The sequence below is a fragment of the Anolis carolinensis genome, chromosome 3, assembly GCF_035594765.1.
Source record: "Anolis carolinensis isolate JA03-04 chromosome 3, rAnoCar3.1.pri, whole genome shotgun sequence".
Lineage (NCBI taxonomy): Eukaryota > Metazoa > Chordata > Lepidosauria > Squamata > Dactyloidae > Anolis > Anolis carolinensis.
This window is the reverse complement of record NC_085843.1, coordinates 5,729,112-5,756,763: the sequence shown is the minus strand read 5'-3', so window position 1 is coordinate 5,756,763 and position 27,652 is coordinate 5,729,112. Positions and strand designations below refer to the sequence as shown.

At 42.1% G+C, this 27,652-nt stretch overlaps 1 protein-coding gene across 3 annotated transcripts in view; it reads left to right on the top strand.

Moving 5' to 3' along the window:
• The window catches only part of fam168a (family with sequence similarity 168 member A), a 239,614-nt gene extending 219,643 nt beyond the window's left edge, over positions 1-19,971 (top strand). For all 3 annotated transcript variants that reach the window (XM_062974438.1, XM_008120677.3, XM_008120679.3), the window contains 2 exons: positions 1,225-1,355; positions 9,995-19,971. In XM_062974438.1, coding sequence (XP_062830508.1) covers positions 1,225-1,337 — 113 coding nt within the window. In that variant the 3' untranslated portion in view covers positions 1,338-1,355; positions 9,995-19,971. The remainder of the gene's footprint in view (positions 1-1,224; positions 1,356-9,994) is intronic.
• The last annotated feature ends 7,681 nt before the right edge of the window (positions 19,972-27,652 follow it).

The window sequence follows — 27,652 nt, the reverse complement described above, 5'->3', positions numbered from 1 at the left end:
TCCCCTAAAATAAGGCATCCCAAGAAAATAAGACCTAGTAGAGGTTTTGCTGAATTGCTAAACATAAAGCCTCCCCTGAAAGTAAGACTTAGCAAAGTTTTTGTTTAGAAGCATGCCCGCCAAACAGAACACCAGAGCATGCAGGATTGGTAAATGTACGTACCATAAAGTGTTGAACATGGAAATATTGGTGGTAACAAGAAATTCTTGATAGGATTCACAGTTTATCTGGTTATGCTGGTTTGTGATGACAACCACTGTACAGTATATAATAAATGTTCATTTTTTTGTTCAACAATAAGTGTGAATTCTTCTTCATGGAAAAACAAGACATCCCCTGAAAATAAGACCTAGCGCATATTTGGGAGCAAAAATTAATATAAGACACTGTCTTATTTTCGGGGAAACACGGTAGCTCTAAGTCTTCCTAATGTTTAAGTAGAATCTCTTTTCCTGCAGCTTAAATTCATTGCTGCATTGTGTCCTAATCTTTAGAACAGCCCAAAACAGCCTTGCTCCCTCCTCAATGTGATATCTTTTCAGATAGTTAAACATGGCTCTCACATTTCCACTTTTTTTCTCCACGCTAAACATACCTAGCTCCCTAGGCTATGTAGGGCTTGACTTCCAGACCTTTCACCATTTTGGTCACCCTTTTCTGGACACATTACAGCTTGTCAATGCCCTATACAGTCCAGTCCCCTTGGAGCCCCCAGTGGTGCAGTGGGTTAAACTGTTGAGCTGCTGAACTTGCTGACCAAAAGGTTGTCAGTTTGAATCTGGGAAGCAGGGTGAGCCCCCGTTGTTAGCCCAACCTAGCAGTTTGAAAACATGCAAATGTGAGTAGATCAATAGGAAGGTAACAACTCTTCATGCAGTCATGCCGGCCACATGTCCTTGGAGTGTCTACGGACAACACCGGCTCTTTGGGTTAGAAATGGAGATGAGCACCAACCCCAGAGTCGGACATGACTAGACTTCATGTCAGGGGAAAACCTTTACCTTTACCTCCAAGTGACTGCCATGAGGACGCTTTGGCTTCCAAGCGGCTCATGCCAGCGAGCCAAGCCACAGGCTTCAAGGGGAATCCTGCTTCTTCTTCCTTTGGGACCCTCCTTAGTTCAGAAGCCGATGTGAGCATGTCTCCCGAGGCAAGGTGGAAGTGCCAGGGCACAGCATTCTCCCTCCGTTCTGACTCTCCTCCTTTCTTTCTTCTTGTTTCAGGCACTCTGTTGACCACTCCTCAGCACACTGCAATTGGAGCACATCCCGTCTCGGTGCCAACGTACAGGGCTCAAGGGACCCCTGCCTACAGCTATGTACCTCCCCACTGGTAATCTCATTAGCCAATCCACGTAAGTGGCACCACATTGCTGCCAGCAGGCACAAGGGGTCCTTTACAGGTAGATCTTTCTCGGCCAGGTCTCTGGAACTGGGTCCCTGTCTAGAACCGGGGGAAATAGTCCCAAAAAAAATTTGAGAGGAAGTCCAACATGCAATATTTGTTCTTCCTCTTAGGACAAGGAGTAAGTGGTTTCAGAAAGTAGGAATACATCTTTTATAGAGCTTGGAAAAGTTGCTTTGCTGGGACAGAACCCCTAGAAACCCTAGACCAAGCAATGTGTCCAAAAGAAGCTTTTCCAAAGTATGACTTTTAAGCTGGGTAAGCAGTTTATGTGTACAGGTTGAGCATCTCTTATCCCAAATCCAAAATACTCCAAAATACTTCACTTGGGTGGCTGAGATAGTAATTTCTTTGCTTTCTGATGGTTCAATGTAAACAAACTTTTTCGTACAGAAAATTATTTAAAATATTGCCTGAAATTACTTCCAGGCTGTGTGTATATGAAACATAAATTAATTTTATGTTTAGACTTAGACCCAAGATATCTCATTATGTACATACAGTAGAGTCTCACTTATCCAACATTCACGTATCCAATGTTCTGGATTATCCAACGCAGTCTGCCTTTTACTAGTCAATGTTTTTGTAGTCAATGTTTTCATTACATTGCAATGTTTTGGTGCTAAATTAGTAAATACAGTAAGTACTACATAGCGTTACCGTGTATTGAACTTGTTTTTCTGTCAAATTTGTTGTAAAACATGATGTTTTGGTGCTTAATTTGTAAAATCATAATTTGATGTTTAATAGGCTTTTCTTTAATCCCTCCTTATTATCCAACATATTCACTTATCCAACATTCTGCCAGCCCGTTTATGTTGGATAAGTGAGACTCTACTGTAATAATAATAATAATAATAATAATAATAATAATAATAATAATAATAACAACAACAACAACAACAACAACAACAACAACTTTATTTATTTTTATACCCTGACTCCATCTCCCCGAAGGGACTCGGGGCGGCTAACATGGGGCCAAGCCCAGGTAATCACATTAAAACAGGATAAAATACATACATCCTACAAAACAAACAAAATAAAACACAAATATCTGCAATGGCATAATAAAATAGTAAAGTAATAAGGATGACATAGTAGAACATGATTTAAAAAGAGAACAAGGGTTAAACGGGGGCAAACTGGGCCAAAGGAACAGGACTGAAATCTAAGGCACTATATATGTTAGTGTTACTGAGCTAGGAATCATGGATATCTTGAAGGAGATCCAATACCCATCATCCATGGATGACACAGCCCATATATATGTTAGGTCACGCTTTTTTTTTTTTTTTTTTGATATTTCTCCAACAAGGGAAGCCATCGCTCTTTAAATAAACTTTTTTCCATTATAGCTTCACAATTTTAATTATTGACTATTAGCGTTAACTTATCTTCAACTTGTTTCCAATCATTTTTAATGGATCGGGGTAGTTTTTTAAGGGGGTAAAGCTTTTCCTCCTTCCATTTGAGGATGAACAATTTCTGCACTTTTCTCCCAGCATCAGGGGAAAAAAACAAATATTCCCATGCCATTTTCTACTAAATTTACAAACATCCTTGAAGCATTTCAGGAAATTATTCTATAATATAAACGGAGGATTGTATGAAAAGAAGGTTTGCACAAAATGTTTCATGTGCATATAAAAATATATGATTTTGCTCATTGTCTGTATGTACAAAGAAAGCTCTTGAAACTCTGAGCTATGCCAATAGTAGGGAAATGCATGTTTTCCCTTTGTATTATTCTGCATTGGAAAGCCCTTTTTATTCATCTGGAAAACAAATACAGTAGAGTCTCACTTATCCAAGCCAGCAGAACGGGCCGGCAGAAGCTTGGATAAGCGAATATCTTGGATAATAAGGAGGGATTAAGGAAAAGCCTATTACACATCAAATTAGGTTATGATTTTACAAATTAAGCACCAAAACATCATGTTATACAACAAAATTGACAGAAAAAGTAGTTCAATACACAGTAATGTTATGTTGTAATTACTGTATTTAAGAATTTAGCACCAAAATATCATGATATATTGAAAACATTGACTACAAAAATGGCTTGGATAATCCAGAGGCTTGGATAAGCAAGGCTTGGATAAGTGAGACTCTACTGTATACACTTTCTTCAGTCAACGAAGTAGATACATTCCTACATCTTAATGGAAACGATAGGAGTGGGTTCTTCATTTACCTTGCCTGTTATAGGCAGGCACACATAAGCAGAATCTTGTTCTTTCTCAGCTGAATCTTTATCACGTTATTGACATCAGATTGGCTTCTGCACTTCAGTATCAAAAGTCTGTGTTTCTTCAGCACTCCTTCCCCATTTCCTCATGTTGATCTTGCTAAAAGTAATCTTCTGGTAAAACAGATGGCGATCAGGAAATGAGAGCTAGGCAGGTATAAAAAGACTTCGCTGTCAGAGACTTTGTTAACGCCTTTAACCACAAGTATTCTTTCCTTTCCTGTCATGTTTATTGCTTTTTATGTATTGCAAGCCTCTTGGAGCAGCCTCTCTTTTGGAAGGGAAAGACAGAGAATACATTTCTCCTTACTGAATGCCCTCTCACTGTCCATTTTAAGTTTTTAAAAGAAAGAGAAATTACAGCCTCCCTGGGCATTTCTCTCTATTATTGAATTAGCCTTAGTGTACTTTTCTGTGGTGCAAACCTGTGGTTCCACTCCTTATTGTTACTTCCTGCAGATAAAGTGAAGTGCAATTCCTTTTTTCCCCTTGGGATCCTTTCTATCTGCAAGGACAACTATGCACTTCAGTTCAGGCAGTGGTCATAAAACTGATGCAGTGGTACTTCTCAAATCCAGTTCCTCACATGGTTATGTTTCTAACTATCACAACCCTTGCTTGATTATATTATGGCATAATGTAGAGTCGGCTCTGCCAAAAGCATACAGTGGTGTGTATGTGTGTGTGTGTATACACATATGCATGCATACATACATGCACATGTGCACACATTACAGTCCTCCTCAGGCACAAGTGATTGCTGATAGACAGATATATACAAGGGCTATCCAGAAAGTAGATTACGTTTTGGAATTAAAAATGAACAAAGTATAGGAGAAAACATTTACCATATGGAGTTAAAAGCCAGACCCAAATACCACTTCTCAACATAGTCCTCATTAAAATCTAGGCACTTCTCATAGCGATAAAAGAGTTTGGAAAGTCCTTCCCCACCAAACTTTGCCGCTTGCTTGCGTCCTCAACCCTTCCCGCAGCTGCGCTTGTGCATGTGCTCAACTTTCCTCCACGCTCATCCTGGATCGCTCTTCTGTTTTGCAAATTCTTGCAAGGAAGGTTATGGCGACCGTTTTTTGGGACAGGAAAGGTGTGCTTTTTGCAAAACCTTAGAAGAGCGATCCAGGGCGAGCGTGGGGGAAAGTTGAGCACATGCACATGCGCAGCTGCAGGAAGGGACACTCCGCCTGGTTGAGAACGCAAGCAAGCGGCAAAGTTTGGTGGGGAAGGACTTTCCAAACTCTTTTACCGCTATGATAACTGCCTAGATTTCAATGGGGACTATGTTGAGAAGTGGTATTTGGGTGTGGCTTTCAACTGCATATGGTAAATGTTTTCTCCTATACTTTGTTCATTTTTAATTCCAAAATGTAATCTACTTTCTGAATAGCCCTCATAGATAGACACAGATGTTAATAATCGAGTCTGATGAGGGGTCTCTTGCCCATTATTACATCTCCTTTTTTATTTCCAGCCATCATCATACTATTTCCAAGAAGTCCCTTCCATCATTCCTCTGGTTCTCTACTCATTTTGTTTTTTGGCAACATCCTTCCTCCTACCTTTGGGCCCCCAACGTGCCATTTCAGACCATGCTCACAGCTTTTGCATTTCTGTTGCTATTTATACAAACAACTAAGTTATTCATAGATACAAATGTCTGTCCCCAGGCACTTCATTCCATGCATCTGATGACTTGCATCTGTGAAAGCATATACTGTCAACTTCTTTCTCTTAGATGGGCTCAAGATCCCTTTGTGTAGTTGCCATGGGTGGGAGTGGGGTTCATCTGTAAGCGTAGTCCAAGGTTTGCTTACTCTTGTAAGAGTGACAGCTAGATGTTGAACTTCCTTATAGAAAAAGAATGAAGGGGAAGAGTCTTGGGAGGTCCAAGCCATAGATACAAATAACAACAGAATTCGTAGTAAATATAAGATTTCTTAATAACATAAAATGTAGCCAGCATGACATAGAGCAGGGGTCCCCAAACTAAGGCCCGGGGGTCGGATGTGGCCCTCTGAGGTCATTTACCTGGCCCCCGCCCTCAGTTTTATAATATAATATATTGTATATACATATAATATTGATAATAATATTATAATGTAATACAATATAACACTAATAATAATACCATATAATAATATTAATTATATATTCTATATTACATATAATATTACTAATAATATTACAGTATAGTGGTATAGTTCAATATAGTAATATATAATGCTAATATTGTGCTATGCTAATAATATAATATATTGTATGTACATATAATTTGTAAGCCACTCTGAGTCCGCTTTGGGGTGAGAAGGGTGTGATACAAATGTAGTAAATAAATGCAGTAAATAATAAATAAATAAATAAATAAATAAATTTTAGGCTTAGGCTCACCCAAAGTCTGAAATGAGTTGAAGGCACACAACAACAACAACAACAACCCTAATTAACTTGACTATCTCATTGGCCAGAAGCAGAACCACACTTAATAATAATAATAATAATAATAATAATAATAATAATAATAATAATAATAATTTATTTATATACCGTCCTATCTCCCGGATGGGACTCAGGGCGGTTTACAGTCATAAAAGCAACACAAACATTACACAACAACATAATACACATTATTAAACAAAGTAAAACAATACAATTATAACAATAAATCACACTTACATGTCCAGATCAAGGCGATGGGAACCATAAACCCTACCCTACCCAATGTGTGTACCCTATCCACTATTGCAACCTCATTGTTTTTAATTCGATGTTTTAATACCGTGTTGTGTTTTTGTTTTTTTTTCCTTCGGTTGCTGTGTATATATTATTATTGGTTTTGTTCTCTGATGTTTCATATTTTATTTTATATTGTTTTGTACCCGATTTTGCTGTAAGCCGCCCCGAGTCCCCTTCGGGGGAGATGGAGGCGGGATATAAATAAACTTATTATTATTATTATTATTATTATTATTATTATTATTATTATTATTATTATTATTATTATAAACCCAATATATTAAAATGTATCATTTTAGGCTAGGGAAATCTTGTGCAATATATTCAGGCCCTGTAGAGTCGGCTCTGCCAAAAGCATTCAGTGGTGTGTATGTGTGTGTATATATACACATATGCATGCATACATACATGCACATGTGCACACATTACAGTCCTCCTCAGGCACAAGTGATTGCTGATAGACAGATATATATGAGGGCTATCCAGAAAGTAGATTACGTTTTGGAATTCACTTCCCATTGAAATCCTGATAAGTGTATGTTGGTTAAAATTGTTTTTATTTTTAAATATTGTATTGTTCTTTCATTGTTCTTGTTCTTGTTGTTTTTGCACTACAAATAAGACATATGCAGTGTGCATCGGAATTTGTTTGTATTTTTTTTCAAATGATAATCCGGCCCCTCAACAGTCTGAAAAAGTTTGAGGACCCCTGGCATAGAGGTTTGAGCGTTGGACCACGAAGGAGAGCAGGGTTCAATCCCAACTTGGCCATAAAACACCACTGGGTGAGCTTGGAAAAGTCGCAGCCCCAAAATCCCCTGGGATGGTTTGGTCTTAGGGGCTTCATATGTCAGAAATAACTTGAAGGCAAACATAACAATAACTTAAAAGGCATACTGACTGAAAGATGGAGCTGATCAAGACAAAGGCTTCTGTTGCTGAGAGTGCTAAAACTGAGCTTGTAAGGGTGTCATATCAGTCAGTCATCATCATAAGCGATCCCTCGTAGCTGAGTCTGATTGTCTTCCAAGTGTAAAGTCTTGGCAGTGGGTCCGTAAGTGACTGTAGAAACCTTTTCTGGATCCACATGGTCTTTCTTTCGCAGTAAGGACATACATTTCCAGGTGGAAGTGGGTACATTGCTGTCTGTGAAGCCTCCCTCTGACTGTATTCAGTTCCCTGAAGATATTTTACATTTCTGGATAGAGGTAGCATAAAGAAACATCCCACTTGGGCCCATGTGGTGCTAAACAGTCCTTTGGGGCCTTTCCTTAATTGCGGCACTCCTTGTGTGAATTGCTACTACTCACAGAGCACATCTGAAGAGCAAAATTCAAATCCTGAGAGGGTTTTAAACAGGGATCCTCCAGAGAGAAACACTGGTTTAGCGGAAGGAGAAATCTTCATCTTGGGGAAACTTCATTCCAAGGGTTCATAGAAGAGTTGGAAGGGTCCCATGGGCCATTGAGTCCCGACTCCCTTCTCGAAGCAGGATCTCCAGCTAAAACATCCCCAGCAGAGAGCTGCCCGGTCTCTTTTTGAAGATCTCCAAAGAAGGAGATCCCATTGCCTTTCTGGGCAGTTGTTTCCATTGCCATTCACTGTTATTGTCAACAAGTTCCTTCTAATGTTCATTCAAAGCATACTCTCCTGTAATTTTAAACCAGGGGTCCTCAAACTTTTTGAGTGGAGGGCCGATTCACAGTCCCTCAGACTGTTGGGTGGGGGGGGGGGGACTAGGATGAAATAGTCCAAAATTAGGATTGTTGTTGTTGTATGTCTTCAAGTCGTTTCAGACTTAGGTCAACCCTGAGTCTAAAGTTTAGGACAGAGGCCAGGTCAATGACCTTGGGGGGCACATCCGGCCCGTAGGCCTTAGTTTGGGACGATCTCATTCGACCATAAGTAAGCAAAGAGACCTCCAAAGAACATCTAGATGGTCTCATAAGACCATAGATAAGGAAAGGGATCCTCAAAGACCATCTAGATGATCTCATAGGACCATATGTAAGGAAAGTGACCTCCAAAAGCCATCTAGATGGTCTCATAAGACCATAGGTAAGGAAAGGGACCCCCAATGGCCATCAAGACGATCTCATAAAACCATAGGTAGGTAAAGGCACCCTCAAAGGCTATCTAGACGGTCTCATAGGATCATAGGTAATGAAAGTGACCTCCAAAAGCCATCTAGATGGTCTCATACGGCCGTAGCTAAGCAAAGAGACCTACAAAGACCATCTAGATTATCTCATAAGGCTATAAGTAAGCAAAGAGATCTCCAAAGACCAGGTAGACTTAGGTCAACCCTAAGTCTAAAGTTTAGGACAGGGGACAGGTAAATGACCTTGGAGGCCTTAGTTTGGGGACCCCTGCTTTAAACCATTAGACCTAGTCTTACCATTTAATAATAATAATAATAATAATAATAATAATAATAATAATAATAAAACTTTATTTATACCCCGCCACCATCTCCCCAACGGGGACTCGGGGCGGCTTACATGGGGCCATGCCCAAAACAATACAATGTAAACAGCATATAAAAGAACAGCACAACACAATACATTTGGGACAACAGACAACAAGCTTGCCCCCTCCTCTCGGGGGCTGCCCGTGAGGGAGTGGCTCCCAAAATTTAGCCCTCCAGACATTTTGGACATCAGCTTCCAGAATCCATGGTTGTAGGCTGAGTTGGCTAGGACACCTCAGAGTTGGAGCCCAATATGTCTGAAGTCTGGAATATTGTATCTAGTTCTAGGCATCACAATTCAAGAAATATATTGATAAGAATGTGTCCAAAGAAGGGCAGCCATAAGTCTGGAAGCCAAGCCTTCTGAAGAGTAGCTTCAGAAGAGTAGCTCAGATCGTTGGATATGTTTTGCTTGGAGAAAAAAAGGCCAAAAAGGGACATGAGGGCTATGTTTAAATATTTGAAAGGATATATCACATCGAAGAGGGAGCAAGCTTGTCTTCTGTTGCTCTAGAGCAGTGTTTTGGCCTACAATTCCTAGAAATCTCAGCCAATTTACCAACTGCTGGGATTTCTAGGAGTTGAAGACCAAAACTCTGGGGACCCACAGGTTGAGAACCACTGCTCTAGAGACTGAGACACAATGGAGAAACAGATTCAAACTGCAGGAAAAGAGATTCCATGTAAACATTAGGAAAAAATTCCTGATTGTAAGAACTGTTGGACAATAGAATATGCTATCTTGGAATGTGGCAGAGTTTCCTTCTGTGGAGACCATTGAATAGAGACTTGATGGATGTCTGTTGAGAGGGCTGGAATCCTACTTGGCAGAACGTGGTTGGAATGGATGCTCTTTATGGTCTCTTGCAACTCTGTGATTCTATGACTCCAAGTCCAACACATGTGGAGGACCTGCCTGAGTTATCTCAGAACGATCCCATGTCATTCCTCAATTGTCTCTTCATTGAGCTGAACCTGCCCAGTTCCTATCGATTGGCCGGAAGAGAGAACTTGATTAAGTGCTGGGCCCGGGGGGCAGGTGGGGTGAGAACTATACCTTTGCTGATTCTTCACGGTACCTCTCTCTTCTCTCTCTTCCCTCCCTCTTCTCTTACAGATCTGGAGTCAAACATTGTATGCAACAACTCAAGTCTTACATCGGTGCTGGAGCAGCGGTCCCAAGGCACCAAGTCTGTTAGCAAGAACACACAAAGTACAAAGGGTCACTTGATGCATTCTTAAGGGTTTTCGTTTTCTAAAAAGCTTGCTTCAGTTAATCTTGGGTTTTCTTTCTTTGTTTGTTTTTAAAAAAGCCACTTTCCTACCCTTGGGCCCAAGCTCTTGCCTCCTTTTGCTTCTTCCTCCACACCACCTCCCTGGGAATGGTTTCATGCTGCTGCAGATGCTAAGCAATACTCACGCTTCTCTGTTTCACACCTTCCCCTTCATTCCTCAACTCAAGGGTTGCAGATGTCTTCTGATGCTACCCATTTCATTCCTAGAGTCCATTTTGGTTTTACAAGCAAGAATGATTGATGTTCAGGGTTTGAGAGGGAGGAGGAGAAGAAAAAGCACAGCGCTGGCAGGCGTGTCTTGTCCCCATTACGCTTTCATTAATATCATTCTACCTGTCTCTGTCTCTATGTATGTTCGATTATTTCATCTTCCATTATGCGATATGAAAAAATTGGTGTCTTCCAGATAGATGTCGGAATTAGATTTACAGTTCATTATCTGTGCTGACGGGTGGAACTTGTCCCCCTTTTCTTTTTTGTATAGGAATAAGCAGAGGAAGGGATGACACAAATCAAGCAGGAGCAGGAGAGCTGCTAGTCAGCTAGAGGTTTTGCTTGTGTGTATTTTTACATTGTTGTGGTGTTTGTGCATACTCTACCCATACACATCATACAAGAAAAGCCTGATGAGGGTGCATGCTAGCAGGGGATATCACATTGACAAGAGCCATTCTCTTGCTTTTATAGGAATTTAACTTTTTCCAAACTTGAAAGGTTTTGCGAAAGTTGAGGAGCAGTCAGTCAAGAGCAGAAAGGAATGCTACAGGCAAACACAGCAACTGCAACAAGAAGGAAAGATTTTTGAGTCTGAAAGATGTCAGATTTGACCAGTTGCTTACATAGAATGAAAGATAGCAAATGGCTTCTGATGGCTAGTTTCATGGACAGGTCGCTCTACCAAATTGCAAGTTCAGTAAAGTGTCCGAGAAGTCCCCTATAATAAAATGTACCCTTTTCTGATGCCTGCTGAAACCTTTTTAGGCTTTGGTTCCATTTAGCAGCTCACTCGCACTTTTGTTCCATAGTTTTTGCTTGCAGCAAACTTTCTTTCCATTCTCCAGAGTCATATTACTGACATACCAACCAGTTTGCTTTTGTGAAATGGTCCAAATCTGCAGGAAGACCCCTGAAGATTCAGGAGCAGAGTGTCCACACCTTCTTTTTGGAGCAAATGGAGATACTTTGGCATTGATGGAAGTTACCGGGCCAGTTTGTTTGAAATACAGCCCAAGTCAGTGGGGAAGGGATGGTCTCCTATCTAGGAAGGAGGCCTTGGGCAAAAGACAGAAAAGTGAGAAAGACTATATTGCAAATAAGGTTAAGGTGTGCAGATTTGGGACAACCCAATCTGGAGGCTGCTTTCCAGGATTAGACAAAGTGAGGTTCAGCTGACAATAGCCAGGGCTGAAAAGATTGTAGAGAAGATGTTTATATATTGAGACGTCCTGCTGGTGTTGTAAGATCAGATTTGCCGTGATTTCCATTGAAAGTCAAGGTAAAGTTGAATTAGTCCCTACTCTCCCTTCATTGTTCCTTTAATGACTTCCTTACAGTGTCTTTCAATGTCCTCCTTCCAACAGGCAGGTATTTCCAATGTTTCTGTGAGTTTCCAGGTTTGGATTCTTTATGCTATGTGTGTGTGTTATTTTAGGCATTGTTTGGGGTCTTCTTCTTCATTTCTTGGGTTTTATTTTTGGAAGGACTTGTAGGGTGTTGCAAAATTAAGAAATTCACCTGGGAGCGGAGTCTGGACTCTTGGGGAAAGGGCTTGTCAATGGAGAGATCTCTTTAGCTTTGCACCATTTTCCTTTGATGCTCTGAAGATCCTCTTCGACAGGTTCTGCACTTGGACAAATTCTGATAAAAGGCGCCTGAAAAGAGTTGTAATTGGACTTCAGGAGAGACTTTCCAAGACATTCGAGAGGTAACTGGCCCATCAATCAATCAGTCAGTCAAAGGTCTTTTCTAGAAGGAAGGTGGAATTGAAAACTGCTAGAAGGATGGTGAGATGGAGCTGAAATAGCATCAAATGGGGATACAATCTGGTATTTTCCCCATATTTTAGATAAATGAGTTGCTGGTGTCAGTGTGATGCTAAAGAGATAGATTCCAATGGTAGTGGAAGCAAAGATGGTATTTGAAATGGTACTGGAGGGTCCAAAGTCATCTTCAGAATCACACTGCCAGTTTGCACGTTTGATAGGGCAGGAAAGCTGAGTTTGAAAGGAAAGAGCCGAGAGACCAGACTGGAGAGTCCAAAAAGAGCAGGTTGTAATAGGGGAAGATTAGGACCATTTTGAGATCATGTTTGTTCCAATCCTTCTTGGGTCTTCTGGCCTGGAAATTAGAAGCAATCATGGAAATAGTTGTGGGGCATCATCATTTTGAAGAGCAACATGGATGAAATTTATCTATCTATCTATCTATCTATCTCTGGGCTAATTCTGGCTCCATAGTTTGGTTCTCATCACATTGTCCTCGAGATATGTTTAAAGGAATTCTTAGAAGTGTCCGGTTTTGGAAGGTGATGTCAGGGCTGGAAAGCTGCTTACTCTTTGGACAAAGAGATCTGTTTTCCTATTTACTTTGTGCGCATGTAGACCATTTCAGTAAGGTGAACCTGTAAGAGCTGTCAGGCCGAGAAAGAGCCACCTGAATATTGATCATTATTTCTAGAGCATTTCCTGTGTGGAAAAGTGGCTTTTTACCATTTAGTGACCACCCAGAAGTCAGGGAAAGATGAACAGTAGAAGGTTGTCCAAGTGGAGGACTGTTGTAGTTGGCATGTGCTATGACTGTGTTCCCTTCCCCATGTGATTGATGTTTGTAAAAGGCTGAAAACCCATCAGAGAGCTGTATTCCACTCTCTGACCCCATAAATTGCTCCAGTTCTGTGCAGGTCACTTTCACAGGGGATGGATTTTCACCATTAAGAGAAAAACCCTTTTTTCTCCTCTTAAGTTGGCCACCTTCTCTTGGAAGTACCTCCCAAATAGACCAACTTGCCAAGATTATCCTAATTCAGGCATAGGAATTTCAGCTTTGAAGTACCATATATACTCATGTATAAGCCGACCTTATGTATAAGTCAAGGGCAGATTTTGGAGCCAAATTTATAGCTTTTGATATGACCTATGGACAAGTCGAAGGTCTGTCACAGAGATGGGAAAATACTAATGCCCCTTTCCTTATCTAGACATTTTTAAAAAACCATCAATGGAGAGAAGGACCAGTGTTTCTTTCAGGTTCTCCTGGGATGGTCCAAGCTCTTGCCTTCCACCGCTCTGCTCAGTTGATAAAAGTTAAGGTACAATATTTACACTGATCCAGGTTTTTTGGGAGGGTTGATTTTTTTGTCAAAAATTTATAGACTTATTCGTGAGTATATAGGGTAATTGGCACCCAGTGTTTAAGGATGCAAGTCATTCTCAAGAGCTCTATTTGTATATAGCTGTATAAAGTGTATACTGTACTTTTAAATTTGACTGTAAAGCATCTCGGCAAAAGAAAAGCTGAGGAGTAACTGGGGTGCAATGTATTTGGGGGGGGGGCATTTTGAATGGCCCCAACATGACGTATGCAGTGAAACCAGAGTCAGATGCAGAAAAGCTAGGAGTGTGTTGCCTTCTTTATGTTTTTGGCTGCTGCTTCTGCACCTCTTGCTGTATCATCTTCATTCGTGTTTACATTTTGGGACGCCATTGTCATTCACCCACGGAGACCCGACCTCTCTCTGCCCTTCCTTACCCACCTCGTTGCTCTCCTTCTGTGCAGGATACCCTCACCTTAAAACCATGGGCTGTAAAGCAAGTCTTGGGGTTGGGGAGGGGGGAGAAAACCTTGAAAAGAATGCATATTAATCATTGTCCTGGCCCAGAACCACATCCACGACCTTCGGAGGTGCCTCCCAGCCACAACTCCAGGAAAACCGAACTGTGTGTACGAGTATTTGCTCCTGTATTTGATGAACCATGATAACCTAGTCGATCCTTTTTTTGTTTGTTCTTTTGCAGTTCAGACATGTAATTTAAAAGACGCTTTTTACCATAAGTGTTATTTAAGTTTTTGTTTTTTAATGATTGATGTTTATTATTATTATTACTATTCTTCACTAGAGGAACTTTATGGTTGAACTGGTTGGAGCTACAGGGAGCGCTTCAGAACACAAGTCTGCGGGCTTTCGCCAGGACCTGCTCTCCCGACCGGCGGTTGGTTGTGTTGTTGCATTTAAGTAAAGACACCACTAATAAATCCTAAGTGGATCAAGACACAATCACCTCAACTGAGATAGACAAGGGTTAGGAATGTTGGGAATGGAAGAGCCGTTGAGCTCTAATCACCTTCTTTTATGAGGTAAATTCCCATTAAAATAGCAGAGTAAAGAATTGCAGCAGCGTGAAACTTACACGGGTGTGAGTTTGGAAGGCCTCTGTGTATTCAGGAAGGTAAAGGGATACAAAGTTAGCTCTAAAGTTTAAAAGCATTTATTGAGGTAAAAAGAAATCCATTGATGGATAGAAAAGGTTAGGACCTAACTAGCTAATCTATCCTGTTCTAATACACATAGAGGGATTAAAATAACAAAGCTCTAGATATGCTACATCTTGGCTATTAGAGGACAGAGGTGCGTCCTCTCTGGAATGGCGACCAAGCCTCGTGGGTTGCCTCTTCTCTAGGGCCATAAACATTCCAAAGGACCAAATTGGGGAAGTTACGTCAAAGCCCTAGAGAGATCACATTTCTAGAAACATCAAAGGGTGGGCTGACCTAAATAGGACGGGAAGCAGGAAACAATGGTGAATCCTATCTAGGCATGCTTTGGAAATGGGGAAAGGATTCACTCAATCTATCTCTATCATCTATCTGACTACATGTAGACTTGAGTAGTCCAGGATGAATCCCAACAAGGAAGACCACCTTTCTGTGGCAGTTGCAGGGACCAGGCTGTGGCTGTAATGGTGGACAACCAAACAGGCTTTGGTGAGGTTAAGATTCAGAGGTGTAGCCATAGTCATAGAACCATAGCGTTAGAAAAGACCACGAGGATCATCGAGTTGCACCCTTGCCATGCAGGAACACAGAAAGTACCCACCTTTGTGAAGTTCTTCCTAATGTTCAAGTGCAATCTCTTTTCCTGCCATTTGAATCCATTGCTCCATGTCTCCAGAGGAGCAGAAAACAAGCTTGCCCCAACCTCAACGTGACATCCTTTCACATATTTAAATATATCTCTTACGTCTTCTCTCAGATTGACTTCCAGAATTTTAACCATTTTGGTGGCACCTTCCAGCTTATCCATATCCTCCTTGAATTGTGAGGCCAAGGCAGAATAAGAGTGGGACTATCTCAAATAGGGTGCAGCCCCCATATCCAAAGATGATAGGACCCCAAACCTCACTTGGATGTGCAAAACCATAGGTAATAGCGAACCCGATTGAAGGGAGTGCCTTCTGGCACAAAAATAGTATAAAGTCACCCTTGAGGGCCTGTAAGATGCAAAGAGGGCATGTTCTGTTGGATGTGGATAAATGAAACTGGTCACTTGGAAACAAGAATCACCCTGTATCCAGGGTTGTTGTATGTCTTTCGGGCTGTATGGCCATGTTCCAGAAGTATTCTCTCCTGACGTTTCGCCCACATCTATGGCAGGCATCCTCAGAGGTGTGAGGCATGGATAAACTAGGCAAGGAAAGGAAAAAATATATATCTGTGGAGAGTCCTTTGTCAGTTGGAAGCCAGCATTAATGTGGAGAGTCCAGGGTGTGACAAGAGTCCTTTGTCAGTTGGAAGCCAGCATTAATGTTTCAGTTAATCACCCTAATTAGCATTGGAAAGGACCACCAAACGCAGGATTGCCCAAACAAGAGTCAAAGAACATGAAAGGCACTGCAGACTAATTCAACCAGAGAAATCAGCCATAGCAGAGCACTTGATGAACCAGCCTGGACACAGGATATTATTTGAGAACACAGAAATGCTGGACCATAGAATCATAGAATCATAGAATAGTAGAGTTGGAAGAGACCACATGGGCCATCTAGTCCAACCCCCTGCTAAGAAGCAGGAAATCGCATTCAAAGCACCCCCGACAGATGGCCATCCAGCCTCTGCTTAAAAGCCTCCAAGGAAGGAGCCTCCACCACAGCCCGGGGGAGAGTGTTCCACTGTCGAACAGCCCTCACAGTGAGGAAGTTCTTCCTGATGTTCAGGTGGAATCTCCTTTCCTGTAGTTTGAAGCCCTTGTTCCATTGTGTCCTAGTCTGCAGGGCAGCAGAAAACAAGCTTGCTCCTTCCTCCCTATGACTTCCCTTCACGTATTTGTACATGGCTATCATGTCTCCTCTCAGCCTTCTCTTCTGCAGGCTAAACATGCCCAGCTCTTTAAGCCTCTCCTCATAGGGCTTGTTCTCCAGACCCTTAATCATTTTAGTCGCCCTCCTCTGGACGCTTTCCAGCTTGTCAACATCTCCCTTCAACTGTGGTGCCCAAAATTGGACACAGTGTGATTCCAGGTGTGGTCTGACCAAGGCAGAATAGAATAAGGGGGAGCATAACTTCCCTGGATCTAGACGCTATTCCCCTATTGATGCAGGCCAGAATCCCGTTGGCTTTTTTAGCTGCTGCATCACATTGTTGGCTCATGTTTAACTTGTTGTCCACAAGGACTCCAAGGTCTTTTTCGCACACACTGCTGTCAAGCCAGGCGTCCCCCATTCTGTATCTTTGATTTCCATTTTTTCTGTGAAGTGAAGTATCTTGCATTTGTCCCTGTTGAACTTCATTTTGTTAGTTTTGGCCCATCTCTCTAGTCTGTCAAGATCGTTTTGAATTCTGCTCCTGTCTTCTGGAATGTTAGCTCTCCCTCCCAGTTTTGTGTCGTCTGCAAACTTGATGATCGTGCCTTCTAACCCTTCGTCTAAGTCGTTAATAAAGATGTTGAACAGAACCGGGCCCAGGACGGAGCCCTGCTTGTGGCACTCCACTTGTCACTTCTTTCCATGATGAAGATGACGCATTAGTGAGCACCCTTTGGGTTCGTTCGCTTAGCCAATTGCAGATCCACCTAACCGTAGTTTTGTCTAGCCCACATTTTACTAGTTTATTTGCCAGAAGGTCGTGGGGGACTTTGTCGAAGGCCTTACTGAAATCCAGGTACGCGACATCCACAGCATTCCCTGTATCGACCCAACTCGTAACTCTATCGAAAAAAGAGATCAGATTAGTCTGGCATGACTTGTTTTTGGTAAAGTCAACAACTATCATGTCAGACTACACAGAGAACCATTGAAATCCACAAGCATGTGGACAACTTCATCAGAAAGGAGGAAACCATGAAAATGAACAAAATCTGGCTACCAGTATTTAAAAAACTCTAAAATCAAAGCAGTAGATGGGAAGCAACACTCTGAGGGCAGAGGAGCCCCAAGGACAGCTAATGACTGAACAAAGGATGCCCCCCAGGCAAGAGACAAACCTTTCCAATGCTAATTAGGGTGATTAACTGAAACATTAATGCTTGCTTCCAACTGACAAAGGACTCTTGTCACACCCTGGACTCTCCACAGATATATATTCATTCCTTTCCTTACTTAGTTTATCCATACCTCACAACTTCTGAGGATGCCTGCCACAGATATGGGCGAAACGTCAGGAGAGAATACTTCTGGAACATGGCCACACAGCCCGAAAGACATACAACAACCCTGTGATCCCGGCCATGAAAGCCTTCGACAACACACCCTGTATCCATTTGTCAAGGGATCTTGAAGCACCTTAGAAATTAACCTGAGAGAACAACATTGGTAGTCTAAGCTTTCATAAACTCTGTTTAACCCTTCTGACATGCATCAAAAGTGACATGGGGGAAATAATGGATCTCATTTGACTTTGAAGGCCAGCTGATCTATTTTGGCATGATCTTTTTGTGGATATCGATCCATTCCTTCGCATTCCCTGATGGGTCCAGGCTTTAAGGTGCTTCCACCTCCTCCTTTCCTTTTGATGCCGTGACAGACTAACACAGATATCCTTTGGAAAAGGCACTCCACACGGCCCTCTAAATCTACTTGTTTTAGACCCAGGCAATTCCTTGCATTTGCTTTAGTATAAGAGATCGTTTTCCCTTTGTACCTTTTTGTAAGCCTTTTAAAGAAAACACATACAAAAACAGAACTGTAAGCTAGACAATAGCCTCTTCGAAGGAGAAATAGGGAACAAACCCACCAGCTTAAATGAAGCAATAAGGACCATAAAGTGTCACACAAGGATCATCCTTTGCCATTTGTTTGATGGGTTTTAAGGGGCCTTTCTACATCCCCTGGCCAGGGTTTTGTGGGGCCATTCATATCGCTTTGAATTTGGTGTTGACATCCTGATGAAACAAAATGCAGTTGGGAGGATTGTGTCTGCCCTTCACTTAGTGTTTTGGCAAGCCCTTGTTCGCAGCAGTGACCCACTGAGTCGCACAACGTGGTTTGGATGTGGCATCTGTTCTCTGCCATGTGCTCTGGAGGTGGGCTGAGATCCTTTTAATCCTCCCCAATCAGTCCCATTTGTGGCAAAATCATTTTCAATATATCCTTCTGCTAAGAGCTTGGGTCCCGTACCAGGAAGAATGGATGGAAACTAAATAGAGAAATACATAAAATAGCTACCGTGTTTCCCCGAAAATATGACAGTGTCTTATATTAATTTTTGCTCCCAAAGATGTGCTAGGTCTTATTTTCAGGGGATGTCTTATTTTTCAATGAAGAAAAATTCACATTTATTGTTGAACAAAAAAAAAAGAACACTTATTATATACTATACAAGTAGTTGTCATCACAAACCAACATAACCAGACAAACTGAATCCTATCAAGAATTCCTTGTTACTACCATTATTTACATGTACAACACACTATGGTACGTACATTTACCAATTCTGCATGCTCTGGTGTTTTGTTTGGCAGGCACCGGGCATGCTTCCAAACAAAAACATTGCTAGGTCTTACTTTCGGGGGAGGCATTATATTTAGCAATTCAGCAAAACCTCTACTAGGTCTTATTTTCCGGGGATGTCTTATTTTTGGGGAAACAGGGTAAGGGGGGTTTGCACAGGATGGAATACCCTCTTTTAACCTCACAACTCTCTAAGGCAAGAATCCCAGTGGTAAGAAGGGACCCCAAAGGCCATCCAGTCCAACCCCATGCTGCCAAGAAAGAAGACGCAACACACAACCTTTTGGCAGATGACCATCCAGCCTTTGCTTTAAAACCCTTTCACACAGACTGACATCGGTACATTTATCACTTATATCTATCCATTTTATTATTATTTTTCCTGTTTACATTTCTTCCTGTTGAAATTCATTTTGTTAAGTTTTGGCCCAGCTCTCTATCCGTTACGATCATTTTGAATTCTGAGACTCCAGGGATGTCTACATTGACTGTTTAATGCAGTTTTAAGCTGGTATGGGAAAAAAAGTGGTTTCCGTGTGCAGATGATTGCATAAGAATTCTAGAAAACCAGTTGGGGATGACACAAACCACAAATGTGCATTAAGGGCTTTCTTTCGCACACTTTTGTGGGAGTTCGTTGTCTGGACGCCGCAGTTTGAAGCTGGCTTTGAACTGCATTAAATGGTCAGTGTAGATGCATTACATTCTCCCTACCTGTTACCCAGAGCTGGAAGTTACAATTCCCTTTGGCTTTTGGGAGTTTCAGTCCAAAAAACTTTATTTCCTCAAGCCTTTCTTGTGCATTTCCCTCCATTTTGAAGTATCGTTTGCTTTCCACAAAATGCAAAATATGGCTATCAGTTAAAAAAAAGTCCTCATCTCAAAAAAAGAAAAAGAAATCTCAGTTCAGCTTCAATAGCACATGACAGAGATTTTGCTCAGTTGGGGAGGGAGGAGATGGGAGCGGTTTTAGGGTTTTTTTGATTTTACAAAAATTATGAATTCTGCAGGTTAGATGAACCTGTTTTAAATTTTTTATTGGGAAAAATCAGCAAAAAATATAACGAATTAATAGTCTTCCAAGATTGAAATCCAAGGGGAAAGGAGCCATTGCGATGTTGCGTCACCCGAGCCCCGCCGCCTCGACTTGTGAATATGAAGTGTGCGTTCTGTATTACCATTATTTTGTCCCAAGGGTCAATTAGTGATCTCCTGACAGATTTAAGCCAAGAGTTTGTAACTGTATGATATTTACTGTAAGATGTAGAACATTCGATAACTATTAAAATGTTTCCAAAAAAAACCTCCCACCTCTCCAAAGTGCTGAATCTCCGTCTTGCAGAGTGATTTTAAACATTTATGGATGCCTTTGGTCCATCGCCCATGGAGATCCATCTGTCTAGTTATACAAGTCAAAGTGTTACGAATAACTTTACAATAACTTTGAAGCATATGGTCTTTTTATTGCAATTTCAGTGCGAGAGCTTTGAAAAGTTCAGAACTTTTACAGAACAACAAAGAATGACATTAGACATACAGACAGATTCTACGCAACTGCATTGGATTTACAACAACCTATTACGTTGGCTAACAAACAAAAAGGGGTTACATTTTCACTCAGCATTCACATACAAGTACATGCATCCATCTCCATGCTCACAAATATTAACATATTCTTTCTCGCTCCTTGGAGAAGTACCTGCTTAGGCCAGACCCAGTTTCCAATGCAGCCTGCCAACACAGAGTTCCAAAATGCCAAAACGCCAAAAAGATCATCTCCAAAATGCACTCCTTTCTCTTCCCATGAGAAAAGGAGGCCCCAAAAGTGACCAGACTACTTTCCCAGAGCAGATCTTGTTGTGGTAATCTCTGAGCGGTTAGACTCAATTTAACCCTCTCTGGGGGAGATTCCACCAAAAATCAGTAGAGTAGCAAAAGCAAAAGCTTTCAAATGCAGCAGTTACTTACACGGGGCGAGCAAAGAGAAGCCTTTGACCATTTAGGATTGCAATGGAGTGCAAAGTTCAAAAAGTATTTATTCAGGTAAAAAGAACTCCATTGTAGATAGAAAGGCTTGGGAGCTGTCTAGTCTACTCTAGACTCATTTCTAAGGAAAAATAACAAACCTCTAAATAGTTACATCTTGCCAGGAGAGATGGCAGGATGCTTCTTGTTAGCTTGAAGAACAAAGGGAGAAGAGAGAACCAAAATTTATTTATTTATTATTTATTTATTTGCAGTATTTATATTCCGCCCTTCTCATCCCGAAGGGGACTCAGGGCGGATTACAATGAACACATATATGGCAAACATTCAATGCCAACAGACAAACAACATACATTAGACAGACTCAGAGGCATTTTTAACATTTTTCCAGCTTCACGATTCCGGCCACAGGGGGAGCTGTTGCTTCACCGTCCTGTAGTGGCTGTACTTCCTCATTCCTTTCCTCATGTTTTGCTGGCAGTTTTATGGTGTTGTAAATTAGCCTCCCGCATAAAGCGTCCCTAAATTTCCCTAATTGACAGGTGCAACTGTCTTTCGGGGCTGCATAGGTCAACAGCAAGCCGGGGCTATTAATGGTCGGAGGCTTAACCCGACCCGGGCTTCGAACTCATGGCCTCTCGGTCAGTAGTGATTTATAGCAGCTGGTTACTAGCCAGCTGCGCCACAGCCCGGCCCCAAATGGTTCCAACCTCATGGTCCAGTTTATTGGGGCCATAAAAGACATTCTGACCAATGGGAAGTTAGTGTCCCTGGAGATTCACATTTCTACTAACTTCAAAGTAAGGGATGTGGCGTAAACAGGATAAAGGGAAACACAGTAAAGCCTGTCTAGGAATGCTTTGGAAACAGGGACAGGATTCCCTCAATCTAACTCTATCATCTATCTAACTACATCTAGACTTGAGTAGTCCAGGATGATTCCCAACAGATCTGACACATGCACTATCTCTCTCCTTCCCAATGGAGCAGAGCATAGCGGGTGAGCAACGTCTCTGTCACAATATCTGGGCTTTCATAAGATCACTTCTATAGCAATATTTTGCTGATGTTGTCCCAAAGTTGTAAATGAATGATAGACATCTTCCATCCTGGAATATCCTGCCTCCATCTCAGCTTCCTGGACCAGAGGTTGATTCTTCTTGACTGGTGTTCGCAAACACAAGCAGCTCTGTGTTGACTTCCTTCTTAACAGTTGTAAACATTTCCTTAACTTGATGTAAACATTTATCTTATCACTGTCACATTTCTTATCACAGTTTACCAGGTAGGTCAACTATTTCAGGTCTTGTTAACAGGTTTTAATTACAATTCAGCAAGCAGGTAGTTAATGGTTTGCAGGCCTTAATCTACAGACTGGGGTCTTCAAAATTTTTAGCTCTCATTACTGACCAAGAGGTCATGACTTCGAATCCAGCCTGGGTTGGAGTGAGCTTCTGACCATTTAATAGTCTAGCTCGCTGTTGACCTATGCAATCCAAAAGACAGTTGTATCTGTCAAGTAGTAAATTTAGGTACTGCTTTATGCAGGGAGGCTAATTTAACTAATTTATGACAACATAAAACCTTTCAGCAGCGTGTGGAAGGAGGAGGAAGTCCTCCATCAAGGACTTAGTGTCACAAGTGGATGGTGAAGCGGCAGCTCCCCTGTTGCCGGAGTCGAGCATACCCTCATGAAGCCGAAAGCTGGAATGTTAAATTGCTTCTGTGTCTGTCTATATATTGTCTAAATGGCATTGAGTAGTTGCCATGTATTTGTGCATTGTGATCCGCCCTGAGTCCCCTTTGGGGTGAGAAAGAAGGGCGGAATAGAAATACTGCAAATAAATAAATAATAGCTGAGCAGGGATTCAAACCTTTTTCTTGTTGTTCTTTTTGTGCCAAATTTAAAATTAAAAATGTTTAATGAGCTAATTATCTGTCTCTGTAGTCAAACCACCGCTCCATCTTTCAGATTGTCTAGTGCTCTATGTATTTGCTGCAGAAGAACTGCCTGGATCTGGCATGAAAAAAAAAGATCAGACATCATCCCAAACAAAAGGCGTCTGCAGTTTCCCTCTTTGTCCTTGACTGAGCAGCAAGGCTTGCGGTTCTTGACTTTTCTGAGCAATTGCTGAGCATTTGGGAGCTCAGAGGGAAGCCACAAAGATCTCCTTTTAATTCCAGTGGTTTTTGTGCAGCTTTGAGTTTTCTTACTCGACAGTGTCACCTGCTGGGCCTTCAAAGCGAATACAACCATTGGTGCTTCCAGTTCAATTTTGGACTTCATCTCCCAGAAGCCCTGGCCTTTGATCACACTGTTTAGGGCTTCTGGGAGTTGAAGTCCAATGGTCTCTCCATCGCAATGTTAATACTAGGTCTTTTCCAATCAATTGACCTACAATACCCATACAACCTCTGCACTCATCAGATGGAACCAAAATTCTGAAGGACAAAACATCAATTGCACTACGTTGGAAAGAGCACTACCAGAACCTGCTGCATCGCAGCTCCAATGTGGCCGAAGAGACCCTCTCACAAATCCCGCAACAACAAACCAGGGATGAGCTTGCAGCACTGCCTAGTATGGAAAAAGTCAGCAATGCCATCAGCCAACAAAAAAACAAAGCCAGCGGACCTGATGGGATCCCTACTGAAATGTTCAAAGTGAGTGGACCTAAGCTGATACAACAACTCCACCAGCTAATTGAAAAGGTGTGGGTGACCAAGAAAATCCCAGCAGACTTCAAGGATGCCACCATCATCACCCTTTTCAAGAAAGGGGACAGAACAGACTGCGAGAACTATCGTGGTATCTCCCTTCAAACCTCCGCTGGGAAAATCAGTTAATTGATAACAAAAGGAAAGCCTTCCAAACATAGCAGAGAGATACCAACTGTGCTGCCAAGAAAAAGATCTATGCCAGTGCAAAAGCTGAGGTCCAAAGAAGGACCAGAGAACTCAAGAACATCTGGTGGACAAAGAAGGCTGAAGAAATCCAACACCTTGCAGATACCCATGATGCTCAGGGATTCTTCAAAGCCACAAAGATCATTTACGGACCAAGAAACCATGGCATACAGCCCCTACGCTCATCAGATGGAAACAAACTTCTGAAGGACAAAATATCAATTGCACTACGTTGGAAAGAGCACTACCAGAACCTTCTGAATCGCAGTTCCAATGTGGCCGAATTCCCGCAACAACAAGACAGGGATGAGCTTGCAGCACTGCCTAGTTTGGAAGAAGTCAGCAATGCCATCAGCCAACAAAAAAACAACAAAGCCAGCGGACCTGATGGGATTCCTGCTGAAATCTTCAAAGAGGGTGGACCTGAGCTGATACAACAACTCCACCAGCTCATTGAAAAGGTGTGGATGACCGAGAAAATCCCAGCTGACTTCAAGGATGCCACCATCATCACCCTTTTCAAGAAAGGGGACAGAACAGACTGCGGGAACTATCGTGGTATCTCCCTTCTAACCTCCGCCGGGAAAATCCTCGCAAGAATCCTTTCAAACTGCCTTCTCCCTGTCTCAGAAGACACCCTCCCAGAATCCCAGAATGGCTTCCGCCCCTCCAGAGGAACAGTGGACATGATCTTCTCTGCATGACAGCTCCAAGAAAAATGCAGGGAACAAAACCAACCTCTGTACATGGCATTCATTGACCTTGCAAAGGCATTCGACACAGTGAATCGCAGCGCTCTCTGGACCATCCTCCAAAAAATCGGGTGCCCTGACAAATTTGTGAACATCTTGCTCCTCCATGACAATATAATGGCAACAATCTTGGACAGCAACGGCTCCCAAAGTGACCCATTTAAAGTGGAATCAGGTGTCAAGCAGGGATGTGTTATTGCCCCTACCTTATTTTCCATCTTCATCGCTATGATACTTCACCTTGTTGATGGGAAGCTTCCCACCGGAGTGGAAATCATCTATCGGACAAATGGCAAGCTATTTAACCTCAGCAGACTGAAAGCCAAAACCAAGGTCACCACAACATCTGTTATAGAACTGCAATATGTTGATGATAACATAGTCTGTGCGCATTCAGAAGAAGACCTACAAGCCACTCTAAACACCTTCGCAGAAGCATACGAGAAGCTCGGCCTCTCATTGAACATTGAGGAAACAAAAGTGTTGGTGATGATTGATGTGAGGTGGTTAAATTGAGACTTGTACAGTTCTCCGTCTCAATTATCCCCTCCGTTTGGCAACTTAGCATCTGCTCATAAGCACGAACAAATAAACACACATAGCTGCCTGCCGGTCCCGGTAATTAGCTTTATTTACAGCTATGTACATAAGTGCAGCCAGAGCTGCTCACACACATATCTCTTCTACAGCAGGATTAATGGCAACTAGAAAGAACCCTTATCAGTAAAGTTAGCACCTCCCAAATTCTCTGTGACTTATGTCCACTAAGTCAGCACAAATGGAAGCTGCTCTATGCAGTAAATGTTAACTCAATGCAATTAACTATTCCTGTACTGGAATCCTACCTGAAGCACACACATATTCATTTTAACAATGAGTGTATATTTCACACACTACAATAAATATTACTCTTGACAAAAGTGCTCTTCCAACAGGCACCAGCTAATCCCTCTGCGATGCCAGGAATACAACATAATGGTGTCACATTAGAAAACGTTGACCATTTCCGCTCCCTTGGCAGCCACCTCTCCACAAAAGTCAACATTGACACTGAAATACAACACCGCCTGAGCTCTGCGAGTGCAGCATTTCTCCGAATGAAGCAGAGAGTGTTTGACGATCGGGACATCCGTAGAGATACCAAGGTGCTTGTTTACAAAGCCATTCCCCTCCCAACCCTGCTCTACGCCTGCAAAACGTGGACGGTCTACAGACGTCACACTCAACTTCTTGAACAAATCCAACAGCGTTGCCTCCAAAAAATCCTGCAAATCTCTTGGGAAGACGGGTGGACAAATGTCAGCATGCTGGAAGAAGAAGCAAAAACCACCAGCATTGAAGCGATGCTCCTACACCATAAAATTTGCTGAACTGACCACATTGTCCGAATACCCGATCACCGTCGCCCAAAACAATTACTCTACTCCGAACTCAAGAACGGAAAACGTAATGTTGGTGGGCAGGAAAAGAGATTGAAAGATGGGCTTAAAGCCAACCTTAAAAACTGTGGCATAGACACTGAGAACTGGGAAGCCCTGGCCCTTGAGCGCTCTAATTGGAGGTCAGCTGTGACCAGCAGTGCTGCGGAGTTCAAAGAGGCACGAATGGAGGGCTTAAGGGAGAAACATGCCAAGAGGAAGACACGTCAAGCCAACCCTGACCAGGACCGCCTTCCACCTGGAAACAGATGTCTTCACTGTGAAAGAACATGCGGCAAGATCAAGAATAGGGCTCCACAGACGCCTACGTATCACACTCGGACAACGAGGGATCACCTAAGTAAGTACCCTCATTTGGATGGCCTCTGATATCTGAAGGTTGTCTAACGCACCTGTTTCATAAGTGAAGATTGTTTCCAAAGCCGGTCCAACAATGAGGCGAATTAAGCGGTCGCTTGGGGCGCAAAACATATGAGGGCACAGTCGAGACTGCTTTTTCTGTTGATTTGTTGTAAAACATTGTTTTGGTGCTTAATTTGTAAAAACTTAATGTAATTTGATGTTTAATGATGTTTAATCCCTCCTTATCATCCAACATTTTCACATATCCAACGCTTTTATTTTTCAGTGATTGGTTGGGGGGGGGGGCAATAAAATTCTGTTCGCCTACACTTGAAAATTACCTAGGGCCGGCTCCGATTGTTTCTATATTCTAGTTTTTACCAAGAGTCAGTTCACCAAATCAAACCTTGTGGAAATTGTATTTTTTGAGGATTATAGATCCCATCCAAGATGGCCAGGGAGTTCCCTACCATTCCCCGACATTTGGAACTCAGGGAAACCTACAATTCGTTGTTATTTCTGTCCTGATTTTTCACTCTTGAAAAGAGACCCAAAGTGGGTACAATAAAAGCAATGCAGTATATAACTTAAAGCCTTAAAAATGGTTGTTGTTGTTGTTAAAGTGCATTAATTTTACAGTCTAGATCAGGCATGAGCAAACGTCTGCCCTTTCTGTTGCTGTAAGCCCTTCTGTTGCCCGTAAGCATCAACCCTGGCTGCAAGAGAGCATGTCATTCAAATAAACAACAGCACAAGTGTGACGGGGACACACATTTCAAAGTATGGCTCTTGTGCATCCCTTGACTTTGCAGCATTCCTTCCTCACAGGCCTCCTTGGCCTTTTCTCAGAGAGGCTGCAATGCCTCCTTGGCCCGGGAGAAGGCACCAAATCCCCATCTATTGATAACATCTCCCCCAAATCCCCCTTGATGCAAAGTCTGACTGACTCATGACAAATCCTCATGTGCTTTTGCACATCAAAGTCACCAAAGTGGGTCATAATAGATGCAGGAGAGAGCCCATGGCCTGGCCTCGTGTTAGAAGATGAGAGCAGGACGAATCTTTATTTTATTTTATTTGCAGCTAGGGATGCATCTGCACTGCAGAGTTAATGC